The sequence below is a fragment of the Papaver somniferum genome, chromosome 4 (genome assembly GCF_003573695.1).
Source record: "Papaver somniferum cultivar HN1 chromosome 4, ASM357369v1, whole genome shotgun sequence".
In the NCBI taxonomy this organism is placed as follows: Eukaryota; Viridiplantae; Streptophyta; class Magnoliopsida; order Ranunculales; family Papaveraceae; genus Papaver; species Papaver somniferum.
The window spans coordinates 5,676,290-5,701,470 of record NC_039361.1 but is presented as its reverse complement, the minus strand read 5'-3'; the positions used below and the strand labels follow the sequence as shown (position 1 = coordinate 5,701,470).

At 35.8% G+C, this 25,181-nt stretch overlaps 3 protein-coding genes across 3 annotated transcripts; all 3 read right to left on the bottom strand.

The window, feature by feature from the left end:
• Positions 1–8,794: 8,794 nt before the first annotated feature.
• On the bottom strand, positions 8,795–9,416 carry LOC113273460 (heavy metal-associated isoprenylated plant protein 39-like). The gene has a single exon (XM_026523168.1). It carries the CDS (start codon positions 9,227–9,229, stop codon positions 8,864–8,866), a length of 366 nt encoding a protein of 121 aa, XP_026378953.1. The 5' UTR covers positions 9,230–9,416; the 3' UTR covers positions 8,795–8,863.
• Positions 9,417–14,510: 5,094 nt separating this feature from the next.
• On the bottom strand, positions 14,511–15,379 carry LOC113273459 (heavy metal-associated isoprenylated plant protein 39-like). Its single transcript, XM_026523167.1, has 2 exons — positions 15,244–15,379; positions 14,511–14,966 (listed from the first exon to the last, which is right to left on the bottom strand). Exons 1-2 carry the CDS (start codon positions 15,247–15,249, stop codon positions 14,610–14,612), a joined length of 363 nt encoding a protein of 120 aa, XP_026378952.1. The 5' UTR covers positions 15,250–15,379; the 3' UTR covers positions 14,511–14,609.
• Positions 15,380–17,134: 1,755 nt separating this feature from the next.
• LOC113271874 lies at positions 17,135–18,130 on the bottom strand. The gene has a single exon (XM_026521797.1). The coding sequence runs from the start codon at positions 18,128–18,130 to the stop codon at positions 17,135–17,137; it is 996 nt and encodes a 331-aa protein (XP_026377582.1).
• Between the last annotated feature and the right edge of the window lie 7,051 nt (positions 18,131–25,181).

Genomic DNA, 25,181 nt, shown 5'->3' with positions numbered 1-25,181 from the left:
AACGTAACCGATATAACTATTGTTTGATGAATTCGGTGGCGAGTATATGCCCAGCCAATCTGATTCTGATGGTGATTCTATCCCACTCCACTGGATGTTAACTGAATCACCTGATTTCACTAGAGTTTTGGGACTGTAAGTGACTTTTTTAGTGGGAATACTTTTTGTTGGTTTCAAACAACACCATATGTACTTTGTTTCTGGTACAGATTGAAAAACTATGTTGACAAGTACGATATGTTTTTCAATCGATGACAAATTCCAAATCTAAGCTCCATAATTCGTTACTGGAGCCAGTCTATGAATTTGTTTTCGATCGATGTCATGCTCTGCAGTTGGCTGAGCTTTATAGTATGTCATTGAACATTTGTTTCATCATCCATCTATCAACTGAGCCTCGTCCTTGATTGTGAGCTTTATATCTTCGTACCAATGCCAGTGTTCTCTCTCTTGTTGCACCTCTGCATTCGCAACCATTTCTTGTCGTGCGTCCTCTTACTTACCCTCTGTGCAATTTCATCCAAGACTTTCTGTTCAACACCACAGTATACACATCGAGGAAACTCGGCAATATCTGTATACTTGTCCATACTCAGGGTGTTTGTGCCATTTTGGAACAGCCGGCAGACTACCTGTCATTACAGTGCTTTACTTTATCAAAACAGCTCTCTGCCATCTTAGTGAACTGAAAAAGTCATTTTTCTTCAATTTAGAGAGGACCTCCATAATCTTAGTTTTGGGAGGAAATATCATAAGCCGTCTTTGGGTTTTCCACTGTATGAGTGAAGGTTCCTCCACACCACAGGTATCCCATAACCAATACTCCATTGTCAACCCATCACTAGATTACTTAAAAGGTTTTGATTGTAAGGAAAATAAATATGAGAATCAGGGTTTGCATGGGTCTTGATTGGGGAGATATGAACTAGGATTTGAAACGGTCTATGCTATTGTTTATTCGGAATTCAGTGTTCTGGTTTATAGCCTTCTCCTCACCTCCCTCTTCTGGTAATAGTACCATCACCACTTCTGGAGTCATATAAGGACACATCATGTTCAACGCTGGAAAGACCTGGACTTTCAGAGAACTCAACATTCTGGTTTGTTAGCCTTCTCCTTTCCCTTTCCTCTTCAGCCTTTGAGAAAGGGTAATAGTATCATAAGATTCAATACCACTGCTTTCCAAACTGGACGAAATCGTCACACCCTCGTAGACACAGGAAGGCAAGGTCTCGTGCTTGTTATCACCGCCATTGGCAGATTCGATCAAATAATTATAAAGGCTGCTGCTGCTACGATAATGAAGAACCGTGAGTTTTTGTCTCCTTTCGAATGTCAGGCGGCCTTTCAGAGTCATTGTCATCCTCTTATGAAGAACTTGATCTAGGTCGAAATCTGCTGGTTGGCTTTCCGTTATCATCTTTACCCTACATGTTCCCAACATGATGTAGATCCCATCGTACTTTTGGATGATTACCGAAGAAGAAAATCGGGCGAACTATCTCCAGCTGCTACAAGCTTCTTGTTACGTCGACAGGAGTATCCAACTTTATGACAGAGTGTGGTCGAGTATGTCTTTTGCATCTGGACAAGTCGTGCTTCAAGCCTTGCAAGCACAGTTGTACGTTCAAACCCTTGTTTATCATGAGCTGGCTCAACAAAGTTAGCCTACAGTACACCTGATCTGATTTGAATTATACCACATTAGATATTTGACTAGACAAACATAGTTAACATTCCTTGTTTGATTTTTTTTAATTATTACTGCGATGCTATTCTTGTCTTAAGATTGTTGGAGAATAACAATTAAAAATTAATCAAACAACTAAATAATATAAGAGGCACTTATCTGATTTTCGTGTGTTCTCCTTAGTCATGGAAACAAGAAAAACGGTAATGGTAGATTGAGGCGCATGTTCAACATACTGTCCATAAGACAAGAATGCCCGGCTACACTCTAAAAAGATGATGCTATAGCCCTACGGGTACATCTGCCTCCAAGATACAAAAATCTTAACAAGCTTGAATAGCACATTCAAACTTGTCCTTCTAGAACTTGGCAGCGGAAAACTCACGAATCGTTAGCACTAAAAACCCTCGTATCAAACATCGAAAAAAAAGAAGAAGAAGTACTAAAAAACCCTAGGGGATATCAGAGAGGTTTTTCTATATATATATGCAATAAAAAAAAACTTCATATATATAAAACCCTAACCCGATAAAATTTGGAAGGTGTTTTTATTTTTGGAAAAACCTTTTTATTAGTAATTTTTATTCACATAAAACTGTATTTTTTCCAACATCATTTTCACACATCAACGGTACTTACGTTGTAACATGCACATAAACCCCCTCGAGTCAAAGTCATTTATACATCACAAAATTGGTTAAAAAGACCAAAATCAACAATTTCCGGGTGAAATGGACAGTTAGATTTTGATACTGTTTAAATGGACAAAAATGTAAAAATTGGCAGGATGTAACCAGTTTCATCGTGCCCATTTTCAAATATTTTTTCTTATTTTTAATTTACACAGGATGTATCCAGTTTTATCCTTGCTATTTTTTAAATTTAAGTTAGGATTAAACCAGTTTCAGCCTTACTATTTTTTAAATTTAAGCTGTTTCATCCTTACTATTTTTTTTGGCCATTTCACCCAAACTACTTTTTACTCGTCCATTTGAATCGTGATTTAAAATATTTGGACAAATGACCCATTTTCCGTTTATACATTTAATGAACTACTCCGGTATATTTAGATACAATCATCACGTTTGCATAATCATGTACACTTAGAATTATCTGTAAAAGATCAGTAGCCACACGTCAGACAAACTAGGGACGGTTACGTTCATGTAATGTAAATCACATGAGTTTTTTTTAAAGTAATCCGAGACATTTACATTTAATGAGTATGTTCATTTTGCTCCCACTATGGAATGAATAAACCAAGAAAATGGATGTTCAAATGTTGAACATCGAGTCGCAACAACAAATGCGCGTCTATTGTAATGGCGCGCGCTATTTCTAATAACGCTGGCGTCAACAGCAATGACGCCCGCGTTGGATGAAGAAACGCCCAATGCTTTTCTCTCTCCAAAACCTGTTTAAGTTAAATATTTCGTGGGACCCAACTCTTAATAATTTATATAAATAAAATCACTAGTGGGATCCAACTCTTATTAGTTTATATTAATAAAATCACTAGTGGAGCCCAAATTGTTCATTTTGCTTTGTTTCCCATAGTAGAGAATTCAGTTTTTTCATCCACGTGGATGAACAAATGTTTGAGTTTGTTCAATCCCATAGAAATTAGACCCCCCTTGAGAAGTCTTAGCAGGTTACTTTCCAAACCATTACATGCATATGCACCATGAGCTAATTGAATGTTTATTAAGAACTTAAGGAGTCCTTTCAAAAACACCATATAGTTAAGCTAACTAAGTTGACAAAATTCTTTAGAAATAGAGTACCTCCCTCTTATCTCGATATACCACCACAGCACTAGAAAGTATCTTCGAAGTTAACAATGGATTTAGGGAGATAATGTAGATTTCTATTTTTATTATTTTCTATAAACCCTAGGAATCATCTTCATTAACAATAGTTGCAGAGCAGGGACGGATCCTAGAATTTTCATCGGTTTTTCTTCTTCGTTTTTCAGCTTCATGTTTATGGTTGGAAGGAGTTTTCTGCCTCCTTGTTGTGTTATCTTCTGTATCTTTTTTCTCTCTAATAAAATTTCTTATTACCAAGTAAAAAAATATAAAAATAAAATAAATAATAACATATACAATTGGGGTTTTGCTCTGGTGCAGCTACGATGTGGGTCGGGCCGCATACTTCAAGTATATGGCCCCTCTTTAAATAGTGACACGTCCTACAACATAAGAAAAATCTTGAAAAACAGCTTTATTACCTAATTGTTTAATTTTTTTCTTTTCGTAACTCCGTACTTTTTCTCAAAAAAACAGAGCAGTTAAGGGGATTTAGAGGGGGAAAGTTTTTTAGTTAAATAAGTGTTAGAAAATAAAGAGTGGCATGACCCGACCACATCGTTGCCGGGGCGCTCCAAATATAGTTTGTTTACCTTTCTTCTTCTCCAAATTTATCCTCTGCTTCCCTTCTTGTTCTACACCCAGAGATTTCTAACAACCTTTTTATAAGAAAAATTGAAGTAATTGATTAAAAAAACTCACTGATAAAAATAAGCAAATCCATAATTTTGAGGATCTAATGAAATTAGATGGATTCAATCTCCATAAAACCATAATCTTAAAGACCATCTTTTAGTTCATCTTATTCTCATCATCAACAACCACTACGAATTGTGTACGATTTTGTTATCGTACTGTGTTTGAGGTCTGAGATTTGGGACATTTTGGTTTCTATGGATTTTGGTGTTGGTTAAACTTCAACATAGAGGTCACTAACAAGCTGGTTAGGACAAGATTAGGAAATTGATGTAATCCTAAGGGAATTAGAAGTCATCTAGTTCTAAGAAAAGGAAAGACATGTAATAAGGTAATACTAGGAAAAGGAATTCATAGTTCTATATATATATGATCACCAAAGTTGTGGTTGATCATATGAGCAAGATTAGAGCTTGTGTTTAGTTTTGAGAGATTTAAACATCAATAAAGAGAGTTGTCTTTATATAAGCTAAGTTTCATCTTGCAGTTGCCATTAATTGGTATCAGAGCGTGTTTCTGAGCCATGGAAAACGAAACCACCATTGTGGGTGCAACACAGTTCACGCCACCATCAATACAAGTTCCAATCCTCAACGCCACAAACTACACAGTATGGGCCATGAGAATGAAGGTACTGATGAAAATCTACAAAGTTTGGGAAACAATTGATCCTGGTACATTGGACCCAGACAAAAACAATGTTGCCATTGGATTACTCTTTCAAGCAATACCAGAATGTCTTGTTCTACAAGTTGGTGAACAGGAAACTTCAAAGAAAATTTGGGATGCAATAAAGGCACGTAATCTCGGAGATGATCGAGTTAATGAAGCCCGTCTGCAAACCTTAATGTCTAATTTGAAAGAGTGAAGATGAAAGACACTGATACTATTGATAGCTTTCCAGGAAAGCTATCAGAGATAGCCTCAAAAGCTACATCACTTGGAAAATCCATTGATGAAGATAAACTGGTAAAGAAGTTTCTTAATAGTTTACCAAGATCCAAGTATATTCATATCATAGCTTCTCTCGAACAAGTCTTAGATTTAAAGAAGACTAGCTATGAAGATATAATTGGAAGATTGAAAGCATATGAAGAAAGAATCCTTGATGAAGAAAACAATGGATAAACTCAAGGAAAACTCTTGTACACAAACTTTTACCAACAAAACTCTGCGACAAGAGGAAGAGGTCGTGGAAGAGGTGGTAGAGGAAACAGAGGCCGAGGAAGGGGAGGAAGGTTTAAATCACAAGATAGAACAACAAGTCAGAATGATCAAAACCAAGGGAAAGAAAAGAAGGATAAATCAGACATTATTTGTTACAGATGTGATAAACCAGGACACTTCTCCTCTGTATGCCCTAAAGGAATAGAAAAGATGGAAGAAACAAACAAGAATGAAACAAGGGAAGCAGATACAGCTCTTTTCATGCACGAAGTTGTATTCTTAAACGAAGGGAACCTAATACCAAAGAACTACGAATCAAAGGATGGAGAAGAAGGAATCTGGTATTTAGATAATGGAGCCAGCAATCACATGACTGGTAAGAGACACTACTTTTCTGAATTCAATGAGAAAATCAAAGGACAAGTGAAGTTTGGGCCGGATCTTCTGTAGAAATTGAAGGGAAAGGATCAATTCTATTTCAGAGCAAGACCGGAGAACAGAAGCTTGTCACAAACATCTACTTCATCCCAAACTTACAAAGCAACATTCTAAGTTTAGGACAAGCTATAAAAGTTGGATGTGATGTTATAATGCGACAAGATTATCTAACAGTTCATGACCCAAGTGGAAGACTTTTAGTTAGAGTCTCACGTTCACAGAATAGACTCTACAAGATAAGTCTCATGATTGGAAGGTCATTGTGTCTGAATATGAGACTAGAAGATCAGACATGGAAGTGGAATGCAAGATTAGGACACATAAGTTTCAGAACCTTAAAAACTATGTCTCAGAACAAGATGGTTCGAGGGCTACCACAACAAAACGGAGTGGTGGAGAGGAGAAACAGGACTCTAATGGAGATGACAAGAAGTTCTTTAAAGGCTATGCAGGTACCTAATTATCTATGGGGAGAAGCTGTACGATACTCCACATACCTAATAAACAGGATACCTACGAAAGCTCTGAAAGACATGACTCCATATGAAAGCTTGCGAAAGATAAAACCAAACATAGATCATTTAAGAGTGTTTGGTTGCAAAGCATACGCAAAAGTTGATTCTGCAACTCTTAAGAAACTGGATGATCGATCTCAGACTCTTGTGAATCTAGGAATTAAGCCTGGATCCAAAGCTTACAGATTATTCAATCCAACAACGAAAAGAGTGATAGTGAGTCGAGATGTGGTATTCGATGAAAAAGCAAACTGGAAGTGGAAAGAAACTAATGATGGACCATGTAGGGATCCAGGAATGTTTCACATGAGATGGGGTCAAGTAATTGATGAAGGCGAAGGACCCATAATCATCAATACCAATGGAAACAATTATGTTCATCAAGAAGAAGAAGAGAATAATGAAAACACTGAGAATAACGAAGAAGTAGAAGAAGAAGAAGAAGAGATCGATGAAATAACTCAACCCATTCCACTTCGAAAATCAACAAGACAGATACAAAAGCCACAGTATCTGGAGGATTATGTTCTTGAAGCTGCAGAAGAATGTGAGATTATGCTACTTTCTGTAAATGATGAACCAAGGAATTTTCAGGAAGCAAAGGTCTCGACTAAATGGACACAAGCATGTAGAGAAGAAATTATTTCAATCAACAGAAACAAGACTTGGTTTCTAGTTGATAAGCCAGGTGGGGTAAAAGTGATTGGTCTTAAGTAGATCTTCAAAATAAAACGGAATGCTGATGGTACTGTCAACAAATATAAGGCAAGACTTGTAGCTAAGGGATACGTTCAAGAATCAGGCATAGACTTTGATGAAGTTTTCGCACCAGTTGCTAGACTAGAGAAAATTCGTCTCTTAATAGCAGAAGCAACATCAAACTCATGGGAAATTCACCACTTAGACGGTAAGACAACATTCTTACATGGTGAATTGCGAGAAGATGTGTATGTTGAACAACCAGAAGGTTTTGAAGTAAAAGGACAAGAGCATAAGGTTTATAAGTTATCAAAAGCTCTATATGGTCTAAGACAAGCTCCTCAAGCCTGGAATACAAAGTTAGATCAAATCTTAAGAGAAATCAGATTTGTTAAGTGCTATAAAGAAACATCAGTATACAGAAGAGAAGAAAAGGGAACGCTTCTTGTGATTGCAGTCTATGTAGATGATCTATTTTTGACTGGCAACTCCCTTAAGGTGATCAATGATTTCAAGAGAGAAATGTCATCAAAGTTTGAGATGTCAGACCTCGGAAAACTCACTTATTACCTTGGCATAGAAGTCCATCAAGGAGTAGATGGGATTCAGATTAAACAAGAAGCTTATGCAAGGAGAATTCTGAAAGAAGCAGGACTTGAAACTTGTAATCCAACTAAGATACCAATGGAGTTTGGACTTAAAGTTTCAAAGGCACAAGAAGAAGCTGAGATTGATCCAACAAGTTATAGAAGAAATGTTGGATGCCTAAGATACTTATTACACACAAGACCAGATTTGGCTTTCACTGCGGGAGTAGCAAGCCGTTATATGCAGAGTCCACGCAAGTCTCATGGTGATGTAATAAAGCAGATATTGAGATATCTAAGAGGAACAATCAGTTGTGGATTGAAGTATGGTCGAGGAGGATCAAAAGGAATTGTTGGGTATAGTGACAACAGTCATAATATTGACCAAGATGATGGAAAATGAACAAATGGTCATATATTTTATCTAGGAGAAACACCTATTACATGGTGTTCACAGAAGCAAGACACTGTAGCCCTCTCATCCTGTGAAGCTGAGTTCATGGCCGCAACAGAAGCAGCTAAACAATCAATATGGCTTCAAGAACTGTTGGGTGAAATCAAAGGAAGAGAACCTGAAAAAGTTCTCATCAAGATTGATAATAAGTCTGCAATTGCACTCACTAAAAATCCAGTGTTTCATGGGAAGACGAAACACATTCACAAAAGGTATCATTTCATACAAGAATGCATCGAGAAGGAGGTCATCACTGAATAGTCGGAGAAGAAAAAAAAGGAATAGGCAGAATAGGCATAAGTTGAGGCGTTATTTGATTTTGGTCTTCTTAACTTGATTTAGACCGTAAATACCCTTGTCTTGAATAACTGCAACTTTAATTCGGCAGAAATCATTAACCGAAATGACAAATGACAAATGGAAACTTTAACTGCAACTTCAAGCTCATTTCTTAGCCAACCATTCTAAAGGGGAGATCTGTAAAAGGGGGTATATACACTCTCATTCATCTCATATAAGTTTTATCGAATTTTACACATCTGGATATCTCGCATACAATCCACAATTGGGACATTCTTTTTATGTAATTTAGAATAGTTTTCTCTTCTTTCTTTCTTTTTAATTTTTGCTGCTACTGGTAGCCTTTTCTGTACATTCTTTGTCTTACTGAAATCTCACTTTCTATCAAAATAAAAATGATGTTGAAAAATCTCAGGAAAGTTCTTGAAACCCGATGCCAATGTATATTGGATGTAAACCCAAGATTTTAAATCAATAATTAAACCAATTTAAGAACTACAATTAACCTATTAACAAATAACACAAGCATTAGGATTTTCTTCTACACTCTGGTAATAATATGTGTTCATATGAGGATTATAGGCTCTGTAAGCATAAGCAAGATCAACTATTTGATTAGTAGCCTCTTTCTTCGGTTCTTCCTTCTTCTTTTCTGGTTCTTTAGCTGGCCCAACTGAAACTATCGTCGTATGACAGTGTCTTCTTAGTTTGCTCACAATTAGGATTACATCAACATCTCCAATTACTGTTAATTTCTTGTCTTTCATATCTATCGATACCGAATCAACTCCTGAAAGTCCAGAAACTGATTTCATAGCCTTCTGTTTGCATCTGTCGTCGTGTAGATCCAGGGAAACTATAATCTTCTGCGTCATTCTTCTGATAATTGTTGATCAAGTATGATCTTACACCAATACTTTGGTTTATTAGTACTAAATAAAGTTTTAGAGAACAATTTGAGTGTGAGTGAATTGTAAAGAGAGTAAGAGAAGAAGGAGGGAATTGTAGGAGGAAGGTGAAGGTTGGATTGATGGATGGATAGCAAATGAGAGGGAGAATGGAGTTTATATACAGCCTTGTAAAGTGAAGTCCGATTTAAGGTTTTAAAGTGTTTCGAAGAAGGAACGCTCGTATATCAATTATCAAGTGGACAACGATGCAAGGAGACTCATTCAAGACGAGAGTCTCCGACTTGGACCATAAATTTCGTTTTTGTTTTTGTTGACTCCTATTGTCCCCAAACTACTACTACTACATCATGTCATCTCTATACTTGACCTCACCACCACACAAATAGTTTCTGACCGATCCCGAATTGTGAGAAGATAATTTGTTTTGCATTGCAATAATTCTTGATCAACTGTGGTGGATATTATTGGAAGTGGACAAATCTAGCGTCAGACGACACTGTATACGAACTTTCAAGTAATTGTGTCAAGCGTTTACACCCCGAAAATTCAAGGGATACAAACGAAAACAACAAGGTAACAACAAAATTTTCAGGGTGTGCCTGTTGAAATGTGAAGCCATTTCTAGAATATTCAGTTCGGTTCAGGGTGTGCCTGTTGAAATGTAAAGTCGTTTCTAGAATATTCAGTTAAGTTAACCGGGTAACACAGAAATTTTGGTGACTAGTGTTACATTTTGCTTTTTTGTTTTTGTAAATTCTAGACCCTAATGGATAATTGTAGAGGTTTTGGGCATCTTATAAGAATATTTCTATACATAGGGATATTGCTTTGGGCCATGTAATAATTGTGCTAGTTATACAATATTACTAAACTATATCGATTAGCATTTCTGCTGAGATTATTTTATTTATATATTTTCTTTGATGAACGGTCGAGATCTAACGATATAACTAAAATCTTATGAGTTTGGTCCTCTCTCTACCTATGAAAGGAAAACAATAACCATCACTATTGTATCCAAGGGATGACTCATTACTGCTAAGGTCAAGAAAGAGAAACCATGACCTCCACAAGATATTATCGCTGCTCCAAAGATGATCGGTAACATACAATGAATTAGCGCTACAGGTATTTCATATAAATTATTCTTACATATTTTATTATGTGATTGTCACGAAGTTCAAAGATCCTAAATTATGTATCTATAAAAATAAATTTTATACGTCGAATTGCGACTAATTAATCATGTTCACGCTTCATTCAGCAACACACTTACATTGTAACAAACACATAAGAGCCTCGAGTCATTTCCAAAATCCTGCCTATTGTTAGTGCATTGGTGGTCCCTGCTCAACGCGCATTAATTAATCAATGTTTTAGGCTCTAATTAGGAATTAGTAAATTACTCATTGTCCACTTGCATTATAAGAGGTGCCAAAATAAATCAAGTATCATTATAATATAAAGGCCCCTATAAGCAAATTAACACAATTTGAAAGAAGTTACATTCCTGTTTTTAACACCCAAATTTGCATACAGATACCCCTTCCCGAAACAATATTCAAATTGAATTGGAGGTATAAATTCTAGTTAGTAATTCTCCGAATCATTCCCGAATAATTCACGAACGTATCCGAACTGACCGAATCCGAATAATATTTTCGAATTATTTGAACTTCGAATCTAGTTCACGGATTATATGGACCTCACGAATGATTCGTGAACATATCCGAACTGACCGAATCCGAATGATATTTCCGAACTAGAACTCCCATAGGTAACTCTCTGACTAGAATTCTGTTGATTGGTTTTTGTTTGATTTTGTATATACTTTATATTTAACGATAATTATTCAGTTAAATTTTTCTATTGGTAGTTGTTTAACCAATATTTTATGTGTTGATTTTGTTTAAAAGTCTATAAACTCGTTTTATAATACATTTATGCGATTAAATTGTTTACTTCTTGTTGAATAGTCACGCTAAAATGTTTTTTTACATCTTATAAATCATATACAAATAAAATTATTCTGATAATAAGGTCATAATACTTATCAATTTATCATATATGTAATCCGAATTTTAAGTGTCAAATTCACATTTATAAACGAATATGCACGTACGTACGTCGTTCCGAATTACTGTCCGAACAATGAACCATTGACCGGATTTTTGATCGAATCCGACCTATCCGAATCCGTATAATTCCCGTACGTATGCCGTCCCGAACTACTACCCGTACCCTGAATTGCTAACTAGGGTATAAATGAGAGTAAAGCTGCACATAAAAAAGTTGTTGAGGTGACGGCTATAAAGTGTTGGTTTATCTAGAAAACAGGAATGTAATTGAATATTCCAGAACAAGGACAATCTCCAAACCTCATTATCTATAAAGAGATTGTACGAGATATCCTAATTTTTGGTCTCCTCCGGTAAATGATTCTGATTCTATAACATTGAAACTACTCATAGTTGGCTAATATCAATGCTGAAAAATGCAATTTCAAGTTCAACCACCTATAGGAATGGAACAACACCTCCTATGAACTTCTTTAAACTGAACTTTATGAATCCTGGATAAGTAAACTGGTCAATTTAGGTTATGGACTAGTTTTTTGTAATGCTACATGTAAAGCTATTGCAACTAGCTCTGGGACCTTCACTGCAAGTCTACAATCAACTCTGATGAGGTAGAAGCTCTAGCTCTCCTTGAAGCTACAATATGGAAAAAGACATGAAGCTTCAAGATTTCTGAGTTGGAGAGGATTGTCACTGAATTATCGATTTTTCCCCAAGAAGAAAAAACATGGTACAATCGAGGAATCAAGCAATTACCGTTGAAGCTTTGAAGGGAATCGTTGTTGAACATTTTTGGTTTGTTGTTTAATCATATGATGAAAATCAACCCGTTAATACAATGGATAAAAAGGCAAGGAAGCAAAACTACCATAAAGAGCAATGATGATTGTGCTTAACTATCTTTCTTCGGTTCTTTTTATAGATATGATGAACTTAACTTCTGATGTTAATCATGCTGCGATATCAGAGGAGAAAAATCTGTTTGGAAGAATCCAATATTTTAATCATGTCGATGAAATAAGGTCATCTAATAGAACGACTTGTCTCTTATAATTATTAGTTTTTATTAGTTTTTATGAATTTTAAATTTCAAAAGATAAAAAATAATTAACATGTTCAAATAAATGAAATAACAGTGTCATAAAACTTCCAAGAATGCAGTGGCAAACTTATTGGTTTCTCCCAGATTTTTTTTCTTTCTGTAAGTTAAGTGCATTCCAAAAGAACTAACTTGGGGAGTTAGTAACCCTTACAATTCCGAGAGTAGAGCCGTCTAATGTTGAGTTATTTGAAACCACTCTAGCATTTGATTTATATACTTCTAAAGCTAATTTAATACAAGGGGGAGGAACATTCTCCCAGTTAAGAGCATTGGTAAAGGATATTGCTTCCTTTGCCAAAGTATCTGCCACATTGTTTCTTGTTCTTGGTGCAAAATGAAAACCCAAAAAATATTGACATGAATTAAAAATGTTTTTAACTTCTTCCAAGATAGATTGGTTCTGCCATTCCAGCTGAGATTTTCTTCCATTCAGGTAATTGAAGAGATTTTTGCAGTCGCCTTCTACAGAAAATTTTGATAACCTTCCTCAGCTGCCCATTGCGCTCCTTGCAGTAATCCTAAGGCTTCCACTTCTTCAGGGGTAGAAGCTGAGAGTGGTCCTGCTCTGCCAGATTTGAAGTCCCCTGCACCATCACTAAATATTAAAGAGAAACCTGCAGGCAAATTTAAAGAAGTCCAAGCTGCATCTATATTGAGTTTAAGTTGATCTTTCCTTGGAGGTATCCACCCATGATTTTTAGTTTTAGAAATAGATGATGGATTTAATTGTCTATCATTCTTGTACCGGTAGTCAAGATATCTCTGTATTTCCAGACCTAATTGGGTGCTAATTTGTTGTTTTTGTTCAAAGACTCTATTACAACCAAAAGAGCAGTTGGGTTGAATGTCTTCCATAAAGGAAGACAGCTTAAGATTAGTTGCGAGAACCTTGCAAACATTTCCAAGTAAAGATTTTAATTCTTTGGGAAACTTTAAGATCCCATAAGCTTTTCCAGAAGGAATCTGGTTGACCTAAGTTGTAGTGATTTACTGTTTTTTCAGTGAGCTTGTTGTACATGGATTTCACTGTATAAACCCCCAATTTTTTTAGCAGCCATCTAAGAGTATCAGGCTTATCCTTAACTATTCTAATACTGCTATTTTTCCTAGCAATAGGTCCAGGAAACATTTCAAAGATTAAGGTTGAGTTTCACTTCTTAGTGAGAGGATCAATCAGGTCCTTCACAAGTGTTAAGTGAGAGTTACTAGTATTTCTAAAGCTACTAAGGCTAGATTCCAAATTCAATATCCATCTGTCGGTCCAGATATTGGTACTGAATCCATCTCCAATTTCCCAAATATTATTTTGTTCAATAAGATGTATGCCTTTGCTGATACATTTTCAAATCCAAGAGCTAGTAGTGGGATGTTTGGCTTTGAAGACTGAGGTATTTCTGAAATATCTAGGCTTGAATTGGGTTACCCATAAAGCATTTGGTTCTATCAGCATTCTCCAAGCTAACTTAGTTATCATAGCTAAGTTAAAAATATGAGCATTTCTAAATCCTAGACCTCCTTTATTTTTAGGTTTACAAAGACAAGAATAGGACTTAGGATAGATATCTTATTTGACCGTGTTCTTCATTCCTCAAGAACAAAGATCTTAATCGGTAGATATCTTATTTGAGTTTCTCTGCCCAAATGCAGGCATAATCGGCGGATATCTAATTTTCCAAACTACCGATTCTAAAAATCCGAATTTTTATAAGTAAGCAAAATATATACCTGGGGCTAATATCACAATTGGTAGATAACAAATATCAGGAAATTACCAATTATGAAAGTTGTAAAATTCGAATTTTGCCAATTTTGTATTTTGGGCTGCTCTGACAGTAGGTGGACAATGAACATCACGAAACTACCGATAATGAAAATAGAGAAACTTGAAATGTTATTAGTTTTGAAAAAAAAAACAATATATTTGGAGCCAATATCACAATTGGTAGATAAGGAACATCACCAAACTAAAGACTGCAACATTCTGCAAATTAACTGCATATTGATTAGTTCATTTTTGTACACTATGAAGATTTGATTGCAAAATATCAGGAAAGTCCTTGAAAACCAAAGCCAATGTATATTTGATGTAAACCCAAGATTTTGAATCATCAATTAGACTAACTTAGGAACTACAATTTTAACCTATTAAGAAAAAAAAATGAAATTAGCAAATAACACAAGCATTAGGATTTTCTTCGACACTCGGGTAATAATGTGTGTTCATATGAGGATTACAGGCTCTGTAAGCATAAGCAAGATCAACTATTTGATTTGTAGGATTTTTCGTTGGTTCTTCCTTCTTCTTTTCTGGTTCTTTTTCTGGCCCAACTGAAACTATCGATGTATGAAAATGCCTTCTTAGTTTGCTCACAATGAGGATTACATCAACATCTCCAATAACTGTCAACTTCTTGTCTTTCATGTCTATCGATATTGAATCGACTCCTGAAAGTCCAGAAACTGATTTCATGGCCTTCTGTTTGGATCTGTCGTCGTGTAAATCCAGGGAAACTATAATTTTCTGTTACAAAGAGGAAACAAAGCCCAATTAGCTTTTCTATAAGTGCGAAAGGAAAAAGGATCATGAACATGAAGAGTTCAGAATTTACTAATTAAAAACCCATGACGAATCATGTTTCCGATTCTTCAAAATCGAACCATAATTCATCCAAATTCATGTCTGTAATGAGTTCTTGATGAAAATTCAAATGGGTAGCGCTATCCACTAGGAATTTTACACCAGGAATTTTAAGTTGAACAAGAAACCCATTAAATGATTAGAGTATGTTTTTAATTACCTGCATTGCTCTTCTGAAAATTGATTGCCTGGTCTTAGACTAACACTTTAGTAGTACACTAGTACTAATAAAGTTTAAGAGAAGAAATTGTGCGAGTGAGAATTGTAAAAGAGAGTAAAACGAGAGAATTGTAATGAAGAAGGTGGAGGAATGAATGATGTCAAAATGAAAGAGATCCATTGGAATTTATATAGAGCTAGACTTGTAAAAAATGCGCCAGTGAAGTTTGATTAAAGTGTTTCGTAGAAGGAACATTCGTACATCAAGTATCAAGTGGACAACGATGCAGGAGACTCTTTCAAGACGAGTCTCTGACTTGGACTAGTACGTAATTTTCATAATTTTTTCTGTTGACTCCAATTGTGTACTACATCACGTCATGTCTCTATACTTGACCTCAGACCAACCAATTATTCTCGGACTGGACCCGAATTTAAAGAGATGGATGTTTTGTTTGTCATGAACAATAACAATTTTGAATTTTCAAATAATTTTGTCAATCAACAACCTTTACAACCTGAAAATCATCAAGGGAGACAAAAGGAAAAAAATAAACAATTAACAACAAGTTAATTGTTGTTTCAAACTGGGCTCAGTTTTTTGTAAACTAACTTTTTACTTCTGGGGGGATTTTCGGGCGTGATAGGTTGTGTCTGTGAAGTTTACTTTGTTTGCTTGAGTTTTTCTTGTAATACTTGCTTTAGTCCTGTTGGGGTTTGTGCTTTCAGTCTTTGGTTGTAATCTTTGCTTACTTCCTGTAAGCTTTTTTAATCTACTAATCTTTGCCGAGGAAAAAAATAAAAAAACAATTAACAACAAAGAATTTTGAACTTTCAGGGAAGGAAATGTAAATGTGATCGAGTTGATATTCTCCCTCGTCAAGATATCCAAATTACAAAAATGAAACTACTGTATGAAAAAGATAATAATGTATAAATGAATCATTTCTAGAATGTTCAGACTAACCGCGTAACACAGAAATAGTTAGTTCGGTCCCCAGTGTACCTTCATACTTTTTTGTTTTTGTTTTTGTTTTTGGAGAATCTAGACCCTAATGGCTAGTCATGCATAGAGATTTTGGGCGTCCAATTACGACTAATTAATCATGTTCACACTTCACGCATCCTTCAACAACACTTGCAGTCTTACACTGTAACATGCACATAAGCCTCGAGTCAAGGTCAATTGTTTGTTTATTGAACTACTCCTTTCCTGTCCTGTCTAATGTAGTGCATCTAACGGTCCCTGCTCCATGCTTATTTGATTAATTAATTGATCAATGTTTAAGCTTTAGAAATTAGTAAATGCAGTTACTGCTGCCATCTTAATTTTAGTTCTAAAAGCAGTGCTTCTATCTATCGTGTAAACCCAGTGAGTAGTTTGCAAACTAAATTGAGTATGAGAGGTACAAGAGGGTTGCACAAACATTTATGGATGAACTAGTTAATTTTCTAACAGGTGTATATTTTCTAACTTGTTTTAGAAAGGTCATCAAGTTTGTTGCAGGAAAATTTACATAAATGATAGATTGACCGTGAGTCCAATTTCACAGTCTAAGAGAGGGTGCCCCTCACACTCTTAGTCGAGACATACAGCTGAATTGAACCAGCAGTCAGTCTATCATCACTTAAAAACGTATCGAAGTTGTGATGATGTATGTTTGATGGTACTATGATAAAAGAAAATGGAACATCATTTGAGGATTATTTAAGATGTTATTTTATTCCCAAATTCAACTTGTTGTTTAGGGTACTGTATGTGTTAGGGGATCCGACTCTGGCGCTTGGAGCTTCAATGAATTAATAACTTAGGGTATCATGGCCATAAAAAGATTATAAGAAAGCGTGTGCAACCTATAAAAAGATGAACTTTTGAAATCTGTGGTGATTTTCTAATTTTGGGTAATTTTTTTCTTTTTTTGATGCAAAAACATTCTATTGATGAGAATTAGTTCATTATAAAAAAGTCTTTGATCAATCCAGACTTGTATTTCATGTGGAAGATCAGACCCATGACTAAAACTTGCTCTCATGACTCTAGCTCTCTTTGCTAACTTATCAGCATTACAATTTGCTTTCCTCCTAACTGAAACACATCTCCAATACTCTAATGAACTTAACAAAAACTTAATATCAAGAATTAATGTTTGATTCATCCAATGAACATAAGAATCAGGCTCATTGATTGATTTTATTAAAGTTTCACCATCAGACTCAAAAATAACCTTCTTTAGCTTCATCTTGACTGCAAGATTAACAGCGTCTTTTAGAGCTTTACATTCCAGCTCTTCCACTTCAATGCCATCTTTCATTCCTCCATCAATGTAGATGCCTTTGACACCAATGCAGGTACCTACAAAATCCCTCACAATTAGACCCACACCACCTTGCAAAGTTTCCTTTTTAAAAGAAGCATCAATGTTAAATTTTAAGCAATCATTATCTGGAGGAACCCATTTAATATCCTGCAGTGGTCGAATAACATTGGTAACTTGCTGAACATTAGAATTAGAGAGATTATTTATGTTATCCAATGACATGAGTCTGTTAGGATTGATGTTCTGAAAAACCTTAGAACATCTATCCTTCCAGATTGTCCAAGCTGCAACCATAAGCAAGTTGTTTATATCCTGCCTAGTGATATTTGAGCCAAAAGTAATATTGGTACCTGCAGAAAACCAAGAGATAACCCAATTTCTGAAAGAACCGTGGTGAGTTAAAATGGTACCAACATTTATATTAACAGCTAACCAAATTGATCTAGCATAAGGACACTTCAAGAATAGGTGATCAATAGTTTCAGCAGGATAATTACATAGACTACAATGCACATCTATCTCAGGCTTGTACCTAGAAAGTTTATCCCTAGTAGGAATGATGTCCTTCATACACTTCCAAACAAACAATTTCACTTTATGTGGTAACTTAACCTTTCGAAGAGACTTCCAAACTTGATTAGGTATGTGTTGATTACTTACAGGAAGATTTTTTTTTTTTTTGATGCAAAGAAGAATTGTATTTACTGATTTGTGAGAGTACATCTTATATTATCTTCTTGTATCCAAGAAGCAATATCAGGTGGAATGTTCTCCACAATTTCAAAATTGGTACCACTTCTTCTATACTTCTTAGCTACTAAGTCTGGGACTCGGTTCTTAGACCTCTTAACTGACAGACAACCAAAATTAACTTGGCTTTGAAATAAAATTTTAATGTCGAGGACTAGTCCTTGATTTAACCAATGGACATAAGAAATATCTTATTTTATTGACTTGACTAATGATTCATTGTCTGATTCAAAAATGACTTTGGTGAAGTTCTTGGATATTCCCATTTAACTGCTTCATGCATTGCCAGACATTCCAGTTGCTCCACTTCTTGGTCTTTGTTCATTCCTCCATGGTAGTATGTTCCTTTGGCTCCATAACATATCCCTGCAAAATCCCTTGATATTAGTCCAGTGCTTCCAGTTAAATCATCCTTAAGAAAAAAAGCATCTATATTAATCTTAATGAAATCTATGTCTGGTGGATCCCAATATTGAGGTAGCACCTGAACAGCAGCAGAATTGTTAGGAACAACTGAGACATTCCTTTTACAACCCTCTAGCAATGGCAAAATGCTATTAATACTAAAATTTCTATTTGGAAACTTGCCCTGAAAAACAACAGTGCATCTGTCCTTCCATATTGTCTAGATAGTGATCATAAGTAAATAAAGAAAATGCATCTGATCTATAGCTGAGACACCAGTACTAGAGACATTAGTAGAAAACCAACTAATAATCCAGTTAATCAAGTTACCATGCACAGTCTTGATATTACTTACATTCACATTAACACCCAGCCAAATAGATCTTGCATAAGGACAATCAAGAAGCATATGCTCAACAGTTTCAAAATTGGCATTACAGACACTACAATGCACATCTATACCTTGTTTATACTTAGAAAGCTTGTCCCTAGTAGGGACAATGTTCTTGAGACACTTCCAAATAAAAAGTTTAACCTTATGAGGAACTTTACATTCCCAAAGAGATTTCCAGACCTGACTACTTACTATCTGAGATCCAAAGTTATCAGCAGAGTGACTGCTAAGTACTTTGTAAGCACTCTTAACAGTAAAATTTCCTTTCCTGTCATGAATCCAACTAAGATTATCATTCCCATAACTAGGAATGTGCATAGCAGTAATTTTATTGGCTATACTCATGTCAAAAGTGTTCTGAACAAGCTGAACATTCCAAGTTCTAGTACCTGGCAAAAATAACTCATGGACATAAATAAGAGTAGAATAAGGATTAGAACCAACTTTTGGAGTTGGTGGGTGATCAAGACCAATGACCCATTTATCCAACCAAATCTTAATTCTAGTACCACATCTAACAGTCCAAAATGTATTATCCTTAATAGTTTTGATCTGTCTATAAATACCCTTCCAAACCCAAGAACTTCTCTCATTAAGACTGTCCAAGTGAAGAGGATTAGAATTTTTAAAGTATTTAGCTTCCAAAATATTAACATAATAGTCATCAGATTTTGAGCAAATTTTCCAAGCAATCTTAGAGATAAGAGCTATATTAAAAACCTCTAGATTCCTAAATCCTAAACCCCCTAATTCCTTAGGTTTTTGAAGGTTAGGCCATCCTATAAATTTGACACCTTTATTGGCTTTGTGTCCCCACCAGAAGTTTCTTTGCAAGGTGTCAAGCTTGTCTATAGTAGTGATGGGAATCTTGAAACATCCCATTTGATAGGTTGGAAGGGAATTCAAGACATATTTAATTAAAGTGGTTCTGCCAGATTGATTCAGGGTAATATTGATCCAATTATTGAGCCTATCTTCAAAATATTGAACTATGAGGTCAAAATACTTAACTTTAGAGTGGCCTAGAAGGAGAGGAGCTCCTAGATAAGTTTCAGAGTCACAAAAAAATTTCATGTTAAGCTCCTTAGCCAAATTATCATAAGTAGCAGGGTTTAAATTTCCACTAAAATAGACATAAGATTTATCAAAGTTCAGAGTCTGACCAGACAGAGTGCCAAAATCATTCAAAATGCTCAAAATACCAGTAATATTCCCCATATCAGCTTTAGCAAAAATGAGAATGTCATCTGCAAATAAAAGATGAGAAATAGGTGGAGCTCTTCTAGCAACTTTAATACCTGCAATCTCTTTGTTAGTTTCAGCAAAACTCAATTTTCTAGAAAGGAATTCCATAGCCATGATAAAGAGATAAGGAGAAAGTGGATCTCCTTGTGTTATACCTCGTGAAGGAATATATTCTTGACAAGGGGATCCATTCAGCAAGACACTTATACTGGTAGTGGAAACACATTGATGAATTAAGCTGCAGAAATCCTTACTAAATCCAAATTGAGCTAAAATTTTTAAGAGAAAAGGCCATTCAAGTTTGTCAAAAGCTTTTGAAAGGTCTAATTTTACAGCCATGGTACCTCCAACACCTTCCTTTTGTTTCATAGTATGAATAATCTCATGGGAAATTATTATGTTGTCATGTATAGCTCTACCTGGGATAAAAGCTGCCTGATATGGAGAAATCAATTTCTTCAGGTAAGGCTTGATCCTATTAGCTAGAATTTTGGAGACTATTTTATAAGAAACATTACATAGACTTATAGGTCTAAACTCAGAAGGTTTTTTTGGATCTTTAACTTTAGGGATAAGACTAATATAAGTCTTATTAAGCTCTTTGGGCATAAAACCAGTATTGAAATTTTTTTGGAAAACCTCAATGACATCCTTACCCACAATATCCCATTGGGATTGATAGAATCCATCTTGGAATCCATCAGGACCTGGTGAGCTCCAAGCTGGCATAGATTTAACAACACTAGCAATTTCATCAGCAGAAGGCACAACAAGTAAACCAACATTGTCAGAATCATTAATGATAGTAGGTATAACAGTAAAAGCATCATCAGGCAAAGCAGGATTACTAGTACAGGCAATATTACTAAAATGAGAAGTAAGAAGACTGCTAATGTTATCCCTGTCCCTAAGCCAGTTCCCATCATTGTCACTGAGTGAACTAATGTTGTTTCTATGTATTCTTTTGTTGACAATATAATGAAAATATTTAGTGTTATTATCCATGTCATGAATGTATTTATACCTATATTTCTCCTTATAAAAACTGGTTTGAATCTTGTACCAATTTTCCAAATCATGAGTGATAGTTTTAACCTTCATTTCTTGGCTAGTGAGTTTGGTTCTTTCTGGGATTTACTTAACTTATCCTGCAATAATTTGATACTTTTATGAATATCACCAAACTCTAACCTGTTCCACTTACTTAAAGTGAATCTAGTATGCTGAAGCTTATTATTAAATTTATGGGCAGGACTACCTTGAACATTTATGTTCCAAGCTTGTTGCATTTGAGTTTTAAAAGTATTATGCTCCATCCAGGTACCAAAAAATTTAAAAGGTCTCCAAAGTTTCCTTGGAATAGGATCAATAAGAAGCATAATAGGACAATGATCTGAAGCAATATGATCTAAATGACAAACTTTAGCATTTGGAAATTGTAAGAACCAATCTGTGTTACCTATCCCCATATCCATTCTAGATTTTTTGGTACCAGTGTCAAAACTATTACTTGTCCAGGTATAATCATTTCCTTCATAGCGCAAATCAGAAAGACCAGAATCTCTAACTTTATCTTGAACCCAAGTGTCAGTACTACTTCTATTTCTGGTCAGATGAAAATTTAGATCACCTAAAACTAACCAAGGTTGATAAACAACTTCACTGAGTTCATGAAGAAAATTCCATTGTTTCTTTTTAGGGTCATTGTAAGTAGAGACATACATAAAAGATAAGAGAACCTCTGGTTTGCTAGGATCTATTTTCACAAAGGCATGTATAATATTATCAGGATCACAAGAAATGTCACAAGATATACCATCTTTCCACATTAGAATAAGGCCACCAGCCAAGCCCACTATATCAATCCAAGTATAATTATGATAATGTAAACTTTGAGCAATTGAGGTCATTCTCTGAGGATCAACCTTAGTTTCACTAAGGAAAATGAAATTGGGACTATGAGTTTTGACTAGGTTTTGCAATCGTTGAAAAGTAAAACTTTTGGCAATACCCTGAACATTACAAGAAATAAATTTCATCTTGAAACTAAATTTTAAACTAGAAATCAACTTGCAACTATGAGCAGTAAAATTGTAGAAAGAATTTCTGAAAAAGAAAAAGTATGAGATTATCTGTGTAGATGGGGAAAAACGATTTGCTGGTTTTTAAGAAATTGAGGAGACGACCGTACGGAGGAGACTCCTCGAACCGAGCGAAATGTTAAACCTCAGACAGATGCACCGCTGCAAAGGGGGTGCTTTAGATTCGAGAGATCAATCTGTAATACTCCGGCCTAAATCAAGACAATGATCGTTCCAGAGTAAATTTGGTCACAAGAGAGGATGGGTTGATCTGTAAGAGGGAATCTGAGAAATGCGTGGAACCAATGGTAATCAAAGATTGTGGGTGTGTGAATTCTGAATATGATAAGCTCTGAATGATTGAATTTGCTCAATTGAGAGTAGTTGTCCAATTGATGAGTTGATGATCTCGTGTTGTCGATGAGACGTGAGATTGATGATACTGTTGATGTCGATGATTCAATCATGATTCAGAGACTTATTTATATTGTTGGAATTTTAGACACCATGATTCCATGAAGTGTGACGGTTGATGGAATCAAGGAGAGGGGAAGTGGAGATCGTGTTTGAAACCAATTCCTCAACGTGTGGAGACTTGGTCGATTTTCCACCCACTACCTCGTGAATTCCTTCAACTGATTACACGACTTTCTCACATTCCATCGTGTGTTTGAACACACGTGTCGTAGACCGCCAGACCAAAACCCTAAGTTATATCCCCCAAGTGACACGATTGACGTCTCGTGGTTTGTTAGTCAATTGATGACTTCGTGGTTTGATGGGACGATGAGTCCATGTAGTTGCTGAGTTGAACATGATGTTCTGAAACTCATGAATTGAACATGTCATGAGACAGAGGTATAGTTCTTACGATGAAGTGAGAAAGTATTGCTCATTCGATGGATCGTTGAATATTGATTGTTGAACCAATATTCCTTGGTTTGAGCAAATATTTATCATCTGAGCAAGTGTTTCTCATGTGATGAATTGTTGAATATTTGATCGTCTGAGCATGTGTTGTTCATCTGATGGATTATTGGCAGCATGACCAAAATATTAATTAAAGTACTGGTTGTTGAACCGAGCATAATTAATAAGATTAATGACCATGAGGTCGTCGTAAAATTATTTAAGGTTGGAATCTGGAATGATGATCCTTGGATTCAGAAACCCTAATTTGATCAATTGATGATCAATTCATGGTTCGTCAGAATTTTAACCATGGGACGCAGGAGGGAGCGACTACATGGGACCGTGGATCAACCATGTAGTGTCCATATGCTCACGTGAGCGAATACAAAGAACTCCTGAAGAGTTTACGATTTGTTGGTGAAAAAATGATCAAATGCTGGTTTAATCATTTATTCCAAAATGCTCGTCTGAGCCTTAGGTGAGGAAACCTAATTAGTTATTACGGGGTGATGGACCAACCATGGGTCATGAAACCGGCCCTGGGTAGTCACGTGACGGCCTGATGATCACTTCATGAAAATCCAAAGTGTTTGGAAGAGTTTTGGACCTAATACGAGCAATTGTGCAAATTAGGTCAAAACTGTGAAAATTGATGGGACCGGATTCCGTGAGCCAAAGAGCCAATCTTGGTCGGCCAAGATAGCGTGCTCGTGTCCCGAAGGCGTCCGCGTCTCAGTCCTGAGAATTTTGGTATTTCCTGGCGTGCAATTGAGCATCCATTCGAGAAAATATGCCAAAATTAGAGTTTCGACGAAACTGAGGAAAACACCATGAGAAGATGAAAAATAATTATAAAATAAGAAATGAGGAGGCGTGGGACCGCCGTGGTCAAGGCATGGTCGGCCGGTCGTGACCACGGTCACGTGGTGCCTTTTCCTTAATTTTATAATATTTTGATGATTTTATGAAAAATTCATGAATTTTGAGAAATTTGATGAATTTAGGGAGTTTCCATGAATTGAAGGAGTTTTCATGAGTTCAAGGAAGCAAAAAATATTAAAATAATAAAAACAAAGGCGTGTGGGACCGTGGAAGGCATGGCCGGCCGGCTTGGGCCCGGTCCCACGAGTTTCCCTAATTTTTGTGTATTTTTCATGTATTTTTGATGAATTGAGGGAATTTTTCCTAATTTGAGAGAAATACCATGAAATCAAGGAATTTGATGAATTCAAGGAAAACTAATAATAAAATAATAAAACAAAGGGGCGTGTGGGACCGACTAGGGCATGGCCGGCCGGCCAAGGCCCGGTCCCACAAGTTTTCATAATTTATTTTATTTTATTATTATTTGATGATTTGTGCAAAAATACCATGAAATCAAGGAGTTTTTTCATGAAATTAGAGAAATAATAATAATAATAATAATAAAATAATAAGGAACCGTGGGGTGTGGGGCCGGTTAGGACCAAGGCATGGCCGGTTGGCCAATGGTCACGCCCCACACTCCTTTCCTTAATTTTATATTATTTTTCATGGATTTATGGAAGTACCATGAACCCGAGGAGTTTCCTCGAGACGAAGGAGATTTGATAAAATGAGAGAATTTTCATCAAATCATGGAAAATAATAAAAGCATTAAAAATATAAAACTGGCGTGGGATTTACCACGAAACGGTCGGTCGGTCGTGTGTCCGTGCTCCCAGCATCCTGGTCAATATTTTTAATTATTTATTATTTTCTTCTCTATTTTGTATAGGTTCATCGTTTCGTTGTATTTTGAAATACTTGTTCGTGCGGTGACTGTTAGTGTATCGTCGTTGAATACACTTTAACC

Coding starts and splice junctions, on each gene's coding strand:
- LOC113273460 (XM_026523168.1), bottom strand. CDS start 9,229: ATGACGCAGAAGATTATAGTTTCCCTGGATCTACACGACGACAGATGC.
- LOC113271874 (XM_026521797.1), bottom strand. CDS start 18,130: ATGAAGGACATCATTCCTACTAGGGATAAACTTTCTAGGTACAAGCCT.